The sequence below is a fragment of the Pan paniscus genome, chromosome 3 (assembly GCF_029289425.2).
Source record: "Pan paniscus chromosome 3, NHGRI_mPanPan1-v2.0_pri, whole genome shotgun sequence".
In the NCBI taxonomy this organism is placed as follows: Eukaryota; Metazoa; Chordata; class Mammalia; order Primates; family Hominidae; genus Pan; species Pan paniscus.
In genome coordinates, this window is record NC_073252.2 from 138,418,040 (window position 1) to 138,430,290 (window position 12,251).

General features: G+C 34.1%; 1 protein-coding gene across 3 annotated transcripts in view; it reads left to right on the forward strand.

Annotated features, from left to right (window-relative positions):
- Positions 1 to 11,965, forward strand: part of ELMOD2 (ELMO domain containing 2) — a 29,680-nt gene extending 17,715 nt beyond the window's left edge. For all 3 annotated transcript variants that reach the window (XM_003820687.5, XM_008974128.4, XM_034959167.3), the window contains exons 7-9: positions 750 to 818; positions 1,629 to 1,762; positions 8,414 to 11,965. In XM_003820687.5, the coding sequence (XP_003820735.1) occupies positions 750 to 818; positions 1,629 to 1,762; positions 8,414 to 8,559 (349 nt within the window). In that variant the 3' untranslated portion in view covers positions 8,560 to 11,965. The remainder of the gene's footprint in view (positions 1 to 749; positions 819 to 1,628; positions 1,763 to 8,413) is intronic.
- The last annotated feature ends 286 nt before the right edge of the window (positions 11,966 to 12,251 follow it).

Here is a 12,251-nt window from a genome sequence, read left to right on the forward strand (position 1 = left end):
ATAAAGAGGGAAGAGTTAATTAGAAATTTCTATGCTTTATGAAAATGTCAATGATTTTGTCCTCTAAAATGTAAATAAACCATGGACATTTATTTTTTATTTTTATCCTTACGTGAGCATCTAGTCGTGTGTGTGTCTATCATTTTGAGGTGATCCTAAGGTTAAATAGATTTGGTGTAGGCCAAAAGGATGTATGTGCCTACAAATAGATGGTTTCATATACATCTCTCTTATACTGCTAATACTTCTGTTTTATAGCTAGTATTTTAGTTATATGATTGATGAAGGAGGTTTCTCATTGCAAAAAGATTGTTGACTCCCTTCTGATTGCACTGAAAATGGCACTAAACAACACAGACTTAAATTGTAGTAGAAGGAATGAACCTAAATGTAAGGAAGAGTGTCCTAACAGGTACATGTTGACTCTTTTATAGAAATAGAACCAGCAAAGAAACAAAAAACTTTAGTTTTTGTTTTTTTTTTTAAGGTAGTCTCTTTTTATATTATCTATTTATTAAAATACTTTACAGTCTTGTCAACGACCTATATTCTGTACTACATACGCCTGATAGCTTGGGAAATTTTGATTCAGAAGCATTTGTGAATCACTGAAGTGATTTGAGACAGATATCAGGATACTCATGGCAATACTAGGGCTATGATTTTGACAGTAGCTTTTTAAATTGGTTCTGGATATCTTATATTTGAATGGCGTACATTCGTTTGATTATTTTTCTTAAACTTTTTAGGTATTTCAGTGAAAATTACACTAGTGAAGCTCATCAGATTCTTTCCCGTTCAAATCATCCAAAATTAGGGTAAGCTGGGTATATTAAAGAAGCCGTAATCTCTTGCATTTATAATGATTAGATGATTTAATGAATTTGAAGGTATATCAAGGTATTTCTTAAAATGAAGTATTTTAATAAGAACTTTTTAAAGGATATTACGTGATACATTATTTTTAAGGAAAAATGTGATTGTAAACCAATTTTGTATGTATTTCAGTATATTTTTATCACAAGATATAGTTTATCTATACAATGGAGATAAGGGCCCTTATAAAATGCTTTTGAGAAATAGATTTGAAGATAGGAAGAGGAAATAGTTTGGAAAAGTAATAGGAAAATGGGAAATAGCTTTGAAAATTGTAAAGTGAAATTCAAACTGAGGTGGTTTTATTAGCCTTACCGTTATTTTTAAAAATATTCTGATGGTATCTAATCTTTGAAAAAGCATAGTAACAATGGTAGATCATAAAAATAAGTAGCCTGATAATGGAGAAGAAAATATCAGATTATCCAGATTATCCAGTGTATTTTAGAAATCAATGAGATTTGGTGTCTATAGTCCCCCTGACCCATTTTTTATTTAAGAATTTTAGTTTTAGATATCATGTGAACAGAGCTTTATTTTTATTTCTTAGATTATATCCAGAAAAATATACAGGCTTTAAAAAGCAAAAATGTTAAATTCTTTCTAGTATATTTTTCTTACCATGTAGAGATTATCATAAAATCAATACTGTGTTAAACCTGAAGTCACTTTCTACTAATTCCTAACATAATTTTAATTTATTTTATGAGTTATTTGGCTAGCTGGTATAACTGGTAATGTTTCTGACATAGGTATTCTTATGCAATAGTTGGAATCAATCTTACAGAGATGGCTTATAGCTTACTGAAGAGTGAAGCTTTGAAGTTTCATCTCTATAACCTTGTTCCTGGTATACCAACAATGGAACACTTTCATCAGTTTTATTGTGAGTATTAAAATGAGTTAAAACTAGATCTTTCTAAGATAATTCTTAAACCACTAGGAATGTATAATATATATTTTAATCTGTTGCCTCTGTGAAGTATATAACTTATGTTTATCATTTTATTACTTAGGGTCTTTGAAAAACAAGAAAACAGTGGAAGATGGGTCCCCAAGAGTATTCCATACTTCAGTTTTTATATTTGCTGATTATAAAAGGCAATATTTCACATGTAGACACATCTAAGATTCATGTAATTTTTCTCTAGGCATTCATTTTCCAGCTAACTACAAAATATATTTTCCCTCTTGGATGCTGGTTAATGAATGCTGTTAAGGACAGACCATTTGCAGATTATTTTTTTACTTTTGGAAGGAAATTTAATTTAGAGGAACTTTTCGCCTCCCCCTGCCTTGAATTTCAAGGCCAAATTTTCTTGTGGTAGGTTAGAGGTACTGAGTAACTGTTCCTAAAGCTGTCTTTACTTTCTCTGTTCCATTCACTTTTAGTGATAATATTTGAATACTGAAGGTTTAATTGAATGAGTCCATCTTCTGAAGCTATTGTTCAGAAGCAAAGAACTCAAATCTAGTTTTTCTTCACACAGTACTCTTCTTGATCTTTTTGTGTCTTTAGAATGTCATTTGAATGTTGGTAGCATATAAGAAACTACTTAGATAATAGGTGGCCAAATCATAATTTCTTCATCTCCATTGTTGAAAATATCCATGTCTCCTTTTCGCAGAAACTTTCCTGCCTTTTCTTACACCCTAATTCCAGTTTTGTCTGCATCTTAACTTTCTCTTGCATGTGTCTGTGTCTTTCTATCCCCATTGTAACTATACAATATCAGGCCTTTGTTACTAGGTTACTGTAATAGACTTTAGCAGTTTTTTTATGGTAACACTCTTCTATTTCTTCTCCACATTGAAAGTATAGTTATTTAAAATGAAAATCTGATCGTTTTACTCCACTCCCAAAAATTCTTCAAAGGATTCCCATTATAAGGCCCTGCATAATCTGAACCTTGGTAACCTCTCCAGGCTCATCTTTTGCCATATACCAGCCCCCCTCTCACCCCCACAGACTCTATAGTGGAGGCATCCCAGTCTTCTTTTTAGTTGCTCAAATATATTATGCTCTCTCTTGACTCTGTGCCTTTGCAAGTGACATTCACTTGGCCTGAACACTATTCCAGCTCCCTCTGTTCTTTCCAGGTGATGCCTTCTCGTCTTCCAAATCTCAGTTTAGACATGCTCTTCTCTGGGAAGTTTATTCATTTACTGTGTGTTAGATGTTGTTCTAGGCCCTGGGGATGTAGCAGAGAAGAAGACAAAGTCACTGCATTCGGTGAGGAGCTGTCATCTTCAGAATCAAAACTTCCCCCTAGTGCAGTGTCCACCTCCAGATACTGCTTCATTTCTCTGCTCTCTTTGTTCATGAAACTTTTTCAATAATTGCTCTTTCATTTCTTCATCTCCAGTTTTTATCTAATTCCAATTTAGTTTCTCTTTCCATGACTCTGCTCACACTGATTTTTCTCAGACACCAACTTTTTTTTGCCGCCTAATACAATCGCCATGTTTTTTCTTCATGTTATTTGATCCTTTTAGTGGCACTGGGCATAAATGACCACACGTTTCTTTTCGAAACATTATCATGACTTTTCTGATGCCACATTCTCCTGGCTTTTCTCTTGCCCCACAGGAATTCCTGTAGACATCTACTGCCTTACTAGATGTAGGGAGCACCTCAGGGCCCAGCCCTGTGCCCACTCCTCTCTTTAGCCCTCATACTTTTCCTAAGTGGTACCATCTGGTCCCTTGCTTGAAATGCCAAATGTGCATTAAATGCCAAAATGTATATCTTCAGCCCAACCTCTGCTTTAACCCCAGCAACTGTATGTCCAGATCCTTTTTCTCCCTTAATGGATAAGGATAAAGAATCATATGAGGATGCTTACACAAAGTAGGAGCCAATGCAACGTGTCTTTAAATGGAGGGAACAGATTTCAGGTTCCTAAGGACAGCATTGATGATTCTACCCAAGTGTACTGAAGATTTCTAGCAGGCGTGAGATGCCTTCCTTTACCATTCCAAAGTGTTGTTGCTGGGACTTTGCTAACTTGCCTCTAATTTTTTTTTTAAATGAATATATCCCTTGTTCATTAGCTACCTATTGAACATAAATAACATAAATGAGATATCATGTCACACCAGTTAGAATGGCGATCATTAAAAAGTGAGGAAACAACAAGTGCTGGAGAGGATGTGGAGAAATAGGAACACTTTTACACTGTTGATGGGACTGTAAACTAGTTCAACCATTGTGGAAGACAGTGTGGTGATTCCTCAGGGATCTAGAACTAGAAATACCATTTGACCCAGCCATCCCATTACTGGGTATATACCCAAAGGAATATAAATCATGCTTCTATAAAGACACACGCACACATATGTTTATTGCGGCACTACTCACAATAGCAAAGACTTGGAACCAACCCAAATGTCCAACAATGATAGACTGGATTAAGAAAATGTGGCACATATACACCATGGAATACTATGCAGCCATAAAAAACGATGAGTTCATGTCCTTTGTAGGGACATGGATGAAGCTGGAAACCATCATTCTCAGCAAACTATCGCAAGGACAGAAAACCAAACACTGCATGTTATCACTCATAGGTGGGACTTGAACAATGAGAACACTTGTACACAGAAAGGGGAACATCACACACCGGGGCCTGTTGTGGGGTTGGGGGAGTGGGGAGGGTTAGCATTAGGAGATATACCTAATGTAAATGACGAGTTAATGGGTGCAGCACACCAACATGGCACATGTATACATATGTAACAAACCTACACGTTGTGCACATGTACCCTAGAACTTAAAGTATAATAAAAATATATATAAATAAATGAAAAGAGACTAATTAATGTAAAAAATAAATAAATTTTAAGAAGAGAATTAGCTACAAATAAGAAAACTAAAGTTCCTTAGAACTTAAAAAATAAATCTTCATAAAATAAAAAAAAAAAAGAATTTGAAAACTCCCCAAACAATTAAGCAGTTTCCCATATCTCAATATATACAGGAGGGTGGTAGGTTAGAAAGCAGTGCAGAATGACCTCTGTGCAGTATTTTTCCCCTAAAGACCAGGGAACTTGAGGATCTGTGGGAACTGTTGCTCTCCAGCACCCTGACACCATCTCGGCTGGCTCCTCTATAGGAAGGACATTAAAGTGTAATATCTGAGGTAGAAAAGTCATTGTAGAACCCTTTCAGTTGCCTCCTGTCAGCTCAATCTATAAGAGCTGTAGATCATCCTGGAAACAGTGAAGCTTATGATTTTCAATTATTTTGAGACATTAAAATGCACATACACATATACCTATGTACCTTTTAAGCAGAAGTTTCCCAAAAACTTCATTCTTATACCCATTACCATTGGAAGTTTCACATCTTAAATAAGGTTCTGCTTTTCTTCTTAAGAGGAACCTGTTCTAACTAGAATAATAACTTGAAACCTTGTCTTTGAATGGGCATACTTTTTTGGTAGAGGAGTAGGATCAATTAGTTTGCACAAATTAGTTCCAAGGTCATAGTTTCTCTCCAGAAGGAAGAACAGTTCAGAGATGAGTTTCCACATTTTTTGTTTCCCTATGATCTGCCTTCATCTCCCCCTTTTCCTTTGATCACCTTTGTTTTAATGCGTCCTGTGTAGGAAGGGCTGGAAACGTTTGTAGTTTAGCTTTTTAGCTCCATTGTCATCTTGTATGTCCAAACTGTGAGCAGGTATCCGCCATGATTCTGGGAAGTTACCACTAGTCCAGCAGGAGGGCTCAGGATTTTGGGACCTCTGTCTTTTGTATATTCCGGTCTAGGATGTCTCCATTCTAGTTTTGTAGGGCCAAAATTTTAGCTGGACTTCTGGTTTGGTGGTTCCAAAAAAAAAATAGTAACACCTCAAGTTTGTATAATAAGAAAGTTATGTCTCAATAACAACTTTATTGAGGTATAATTTATATAACATAGAATTTACCCATCTTAAATATACACTTAAATGGATTTTAATGAGCTAAATTGGGTAGCCATCATCATAATCCACTTTTAGAACATTTTCATCACCCCAGTGAGATACAGGTTTACAGTTAATCCCCCTTCCTATGATTTTCTTATCCTTAACCTCTGCAGTAAATTCATGCAGGGAATTTCAGGTTTAGACATTTCATATGGTAATTTCTACAGAGTCTTAAGTGTTCCAAACATCTGGACTCAAAAGGACAAAATATGTGCATCATGGAAAACAGCTCTTTTCCATCACTTTTTGCAAAACTTTGGGATTCTTATGCCAAGGATGGCCCTGCCAGTTTCCTAGAATTTCAGTATTTTTTCCTGTGGTTTCCTGATGTCACATTAAATCACTTTAGCTATTATAGTCTCCATTCTTCAAGTTAGTCTTTCTCTGACACTGATTTATATTATAGATCAATAGCCTCACTCTGAAGCAAGAAGTTCCTAGTGCTTTAACTTGAGCAGTTTGTTCCAGGCCCATGTAGTCATTTGAATGGGCCACATTACTGACAGTAATGAAAAAGTAATTTAAAGGACATAAGAATGGTAAATATCTAAAACATAATAACCAGATATACTGAAACAAATGGTATGGCCATAAAATTTGGATAGCTATCTGCCTTATCATACTAGGCAGAACATTAATCTCTAAATGTATTAATTATACATCCCTAACAGTGTATGGGGGATAGAGATAGCAGATGGTATTTCTCCAGAGGCTTCATTTCTTGATTTTACCCATATATCATGGTTGACAAAAATCTGTTTTATCATATATTGAGAATAATCCAAAAATCTTTCTTAAACTGGCCTTCTTATGAAATGATATTTCAGTGTGGGAATATGATGATTTTAACCATTAATGTTTGCTGTATGACCAATATTATTAAAATGGGATTTCCATTTTACATAGTAAGCAATCATGATAGTCTAGCCACCCTTTTGTGTAAAGTCATTGACTTTTGCAACAGAGACCACTTACAAACTGTGTGATTTGGGGCACATCATTTAACTTCTCTGCACCTCTCTTTCATCTTCGGTAGAGTGGGAATAACAACATAGTACTTGCATCCTAGGGCTGCTCTGACAGTATATGAGCATTTAGTGAGCACTGTAGAAATATTTTAAAAAATAATTCAATAAATACATTTGATTACATACAAAGTAGGACTGGGGTGGTTTTATTTTTTGCTTTACTTTTTAACAGCTTTGTTAAGGTATATGATAAACTGCACATATTATATGACATATGATAAACTGCACATATTTAAACATGTATGATTTGATAAGTTTTAACATATGTATACACCTGTGAAACCATCTCCATGATCCAAATGGTGAATATAGTCACCACCTCTGAAAGTTTTTATGTACTCCTTGGTAATCCATGCCTCTTGCTCCTCCCCCCACCATCCTAGGAACCACAATTTTTTTGTCACTATAGATGAGTTTGCATTTATTTTCTAGAATTGTATTTAAGTGGAATCATGCAGTTTTTACTCATTTTGGTCTGGTTTCTTTCTGCATAATTTGTTGTGTGTATTAATAGCTTTTTTATTTGTTATTTTTAAAAAATTGACATATTAGCTCATTTATTTTTATTGCTGAACAATATTCCATTATATGCTACACATTGTTTATGTACTTGTTGATAGATATTTTGATGTTGGGTGGTTTTAAATTCACATTTAAGTTTACATATATATGTGTGTGTGTGTGTGTGTGTGTGTGTGTATAAACAAGTTCGGTTTCATGAAATACATTTAACATTTTGGGGGTTAATTTGGCTACCATAATGAGGATATTGAAAGCCAAAAATATTAAGCCGATTTAGAGTGGATGTATTTTTTTTAAAAAAGAGAAGATGCTGATAGTTCATTGAAAAAAAAGTAGAAATAACTCTTAGATTTAGAAATCGAGTAGGAAATAACTTTCCTACACTTCAGCCTTATCCAACATTTTTTCGTTACTTGCATTTTTGTGCTTCGGAAGTTTCTCGGGAAACTTTTCTCAAGGTATCTTTTGAAAGTACTACATCTTTTTTTTTTTTTTTTTTTTTGAGATAGGTTCTCAACCAAGCTGGAGTGCAGTGGTACAATCACGGCTCACTGAAGCCCTGACCTCCTGGGCTCAAGTGATACCTTTACCTCAGCCTCCCAAGTAGCTGGGACAACAGGCGCATGCCACCATGCCTGGCTAATTTTTGTATTTGTTGCAGAGATGGGGTTTCACCATGTTGCCCAGGCTGGTCTCTTAAGTCCTGGCCTCAAGCGATCTGCCCACCTAAGTCTCTGAAAGTGCTGAGAGTTCAGGTATGAGTCACTGCTCCCAGCTGAAAGTACTACATCTTTTAAACTTGAGGGACGTTGTTGATTTTTGAGACAAATAGTAAATATACACTAAATCGTTTATTAAGTCTTATTAAGTCCCTCAGGCTTCTAATAGTTTTGAGATTACTTTTGATTATTGTATTCTAATATGAAATTTAAAGGATGGTTATATACTTTGTAAAGATGAGATGATTTGAATGTGATTTCAACATTGAGGATTAAATGTTTTGTTTTTCTTTAACTGCAGGTTATCTTGTCTATGAATTTGACAAGTTTTGGTTTGAAGAAGAACCAGAAAGCATTATGTATTTCAATTTGTATAGAGAGAAGTTTCATGAAAAGATTAAAGGACTTTTACTGGATTGTAATGTAGCACTTACTTTAAAAGTATAAATCATCCACTGTATCTTCTATTTCTACCACATTTTGCACATTCAACAGAATTTATATGTTGTAATAGGAATTATCTGATCAATTACACTCTTATATATAATTTCCTACAAAAATATTTCAGAAATTCTATTTAAGAAAGCTAGTGGACAATCAGTGTATGTTTACAATTGTGTATACACTGTTCTCCAAAGGTACCTTATCCTTCCAAAGATCCCCTCTGTAGAGTCATGCGAACTACAGTTTGGAACTTGGGACTTAGCCCGTTGGTGTAAAAGTATAAATCAGGTATTTGTATTAAATTGATTAAAATGTGTAAAATCAATTATCGTTTTTATGTGTTATAGGGTCAAGTTGGTATCTTTTTCAAAGCTCTTTAAGATTTTTTTGGTTTTTAGTTTGGAAATGGCTGTTTTTAATTTTCTTTGTCTGATTTTTATTTCTAGGTTAATTAACAGCAAGAGTGTTTCTTTATGGTTTTCTTTGTTTGCATCTTAATTACATGTCATAACGTTGCTTCATTAGTAGCAAATAGAGCAGAGATACAGCAGAGAGAATAAAGAATTAGGGCCTCCTTTTGGGTTTCTGTGATTATTGAGCATAACTGATGAGAGAATGACAGTATTGGTGACTAGCTTTTTTGTTTTTAAATAACACACTTTAAAATGCCACAGTGTTATTTGAAAGCTTAAAGGCATTTTCTCATCTTCAGTATTTGCTTTTTATCAGTTGTAGAAAAGAACCTTAGTGTTTTCTTCTCTACCTATGTATGCTTATGAAACCGCTCTACCTACATATGAAACTTCTCTACCTATGTATGTTTACGAAAAGAGATGTATTTGCCAAGAAAATCTTGATTATATAAAAGACAAAAAGATTATAAAAGACAGTTTCTGTTCAAGTAAAACTGTCTTTGAAACTTAAGAAAGCTTAAGTTTTAAAAAAATCTCAGTTAAACATCATTGGTTTATTTGACTTACTGTTAACTCTTGCTTCTCTTTGACTCCATGGTGTTTTTAGATAACCATGTATGAACTTTATGTTAATGGCTTGTGGGATACTAAAATAGCTTGAAGATGACTTGACGACTGTGCATTTTATATAGGTTGATTCTCCTAAAATCTCAGGAGGGCAGCAAGTGCTGTCAACGATTATATAGTGATGAGATTTTTATGGGAATGATTTCTTCTTGGTGCGTTTTACACATTTGTACTGATAGCAAAACTAAAGTTTAAAGCAGCAAAGTTTAAGTTCTCCTTAAATCCTACAGAAACCAACCTTTTAAGGACATAATTTCATCTAAAACATGACGATATTTAGCACACCTTTTAATGTGGGTATATATCAAGTGTTTAAGGACTGGCTAGTATGTGATAGAGCAAGACCTGAGACTTTGTAAGTATTTGCTCGTGTCTGTTGACAGACCTCTTTCTTTCAAACTTGTTAGAAGAGTGGTAAGACATATCCAATTGGAAAATAAGATGCAGTGTTGTATAGCACATACATTTAAAGTGCATGCGTTAAAATTAGTTTCTCAATAAGTTAAAATTATTTTAAAAATTTGGTTCACTTTATTACAATAGTGGCAATTTAGCTTTTCAGTATTACAGGAATTTAAAAATTGGTTTCTTGTAGGGGACATCTCAACTTTGGGAATATCTTCACTTAATTTTTAAAAAATATTTTCATGCTTTATTGTCCAGCTATACAATATATCGCAAAATCCTGACAAGTTCATTGTATTAAGGTATTAACTATTACATGGAAAGCAATTCTGTTCATCTTTTGATGTTTGTGTTGAAAATGCTTATCTTTGTGTTTTGATCTTCCAACAGCTGAGAGCTTGAGCTGATTTAAACATTTATCAATATACTTAAGAATGCTTTAAGTATAGAAGGGGAAAATTTTAAGTAAGTTTTTTCCCTTCTAGGAAGAAAAACTATGATGATGTTAAGAAAATGTCATTATAAAGCTTGCTCAATAATATGTTCTTTAAATCCACCTCCATTTGTACATTATAGGTATCATTCTGTTTTTGCTTAAAATAATCTGCAACCATTTCAGATAGTTTTACAGCAAATTGATCTAAAAGCCACTAATAAATTCTAGGGTTTGAGTCTAGAAGCCAAGCAAAATGTCACCAATGTCAGTTGTAAATTAGAATGCAACATGAGCCTTCAGACTCATGACAATGATATACATGAAAACAAAAATATAATTGCGTCTACCTTCCTACTTTCCCTTTTGACATACGTAGTTGGAATTTTACGTAGTCTTAAAATCCATATTTAGAATCTTACCTGTTTCTATAATAATTAGTAAAATGCCAAAGTAGTGATAGAATATTGTGGCATTGAAGTAGCCGAAAAATTGTTAGTTTTAGCATCAAAAAAGTAAATAGATGTTGAAATGAATTTTTGTATGTGCCAGGTTGAAGAGAGTGTGCCAGTGACAGGAAGTAGTCTAAAAAATTAACAGTTATGGTTTTAATAGGATCTGAAAGACAATCTTTAAAGAAATGGGAGAAATTGGGGGTATCAGTGAACCTATACCAACCTCTCTTTGTACATAAATATGGTGATGTAGCTAGATATAAAAATCAGTGTCTTACTGGCACCATTTACAGTTCAGAAAACAATCTTTTTCTTAAAAATGCCCATCTGATTTCCATTTTTAGGAGCTACTTGGATTTGTATGTATTTTTTCTACGTGAAAATATATGTACTCTTCACTTTTGTTCCAGTACTATAATTGCGCATGCACTCTTTCTCCCCTTTGAGAACATTCAGTGAAATACAACTTCATCAAAGATTTGCTCAAAGGAGAAGCATCACATGAGTGTGAAAAGTAGATGCTCGTAGCCAGAACAGAAAAGGTTACACATGATCATGGCACAGAAGATAGGAGGTTTGACTTGGAGGGCCATAATGTTTATTATCCTTTTTGAAATAACAGGGACCAGCAGCTGTTTTCTCAGGATAAATGTTTTATCCCACTTCTCTATGAACAGGTGAGGGGAGGCTTATTTTCCATTTTCATATTTATACACCTCTCTACAAAAGCAATTTTTAATGAAGGTTAGTGGAATTGTTAAAAATCTGAGAGGAATGATGACTGGAGGTGTTTGGGGTTTTTTTCTGTATTCAGTTTTTAATGAGAAAAGTTTTAAATGTAGTACAGGTAAGACCCAACTACTACCTTACTATTATAGGACGATTCTATGTTTCTGTTAAAGTATTCAAGTAGCTTTCTCTGGGGGAAAAAGTACCACTTGGACACTTAAAGGAATTGGGATTTTTGTCTACTTTGGATAAGGCAGTTGACTTCTTAAGTAAAAGCAATAGTGTAAAATGTCATTTTGTTTGGAATGTTAAGTGAGCAAATAAAAAACATGTTGAAATTGTTATAAGCCTTTCTGTTGATACTTCTTTTTTTCCATATTCCCTCATTTAGTCATTCATGCTCATTAAACATTTTTCTTATTTTTCTTATCGTGTTGCTGTAGGTAAATCAGAATATACAGAAAAAAGTTTTGATTTTCTTGACTTGTTAACTGCTGATTACCTATTTACAGTGTTGGATGAGAAACAAGTGGTTATGAGACTGAAAATTTCCTGTATTTAAAAAGATGCCACCACCTCCAGCTGCCCCTTCTTACAAAGAGTAGGAATAATTCATGCTAAACTGCGCTGTTT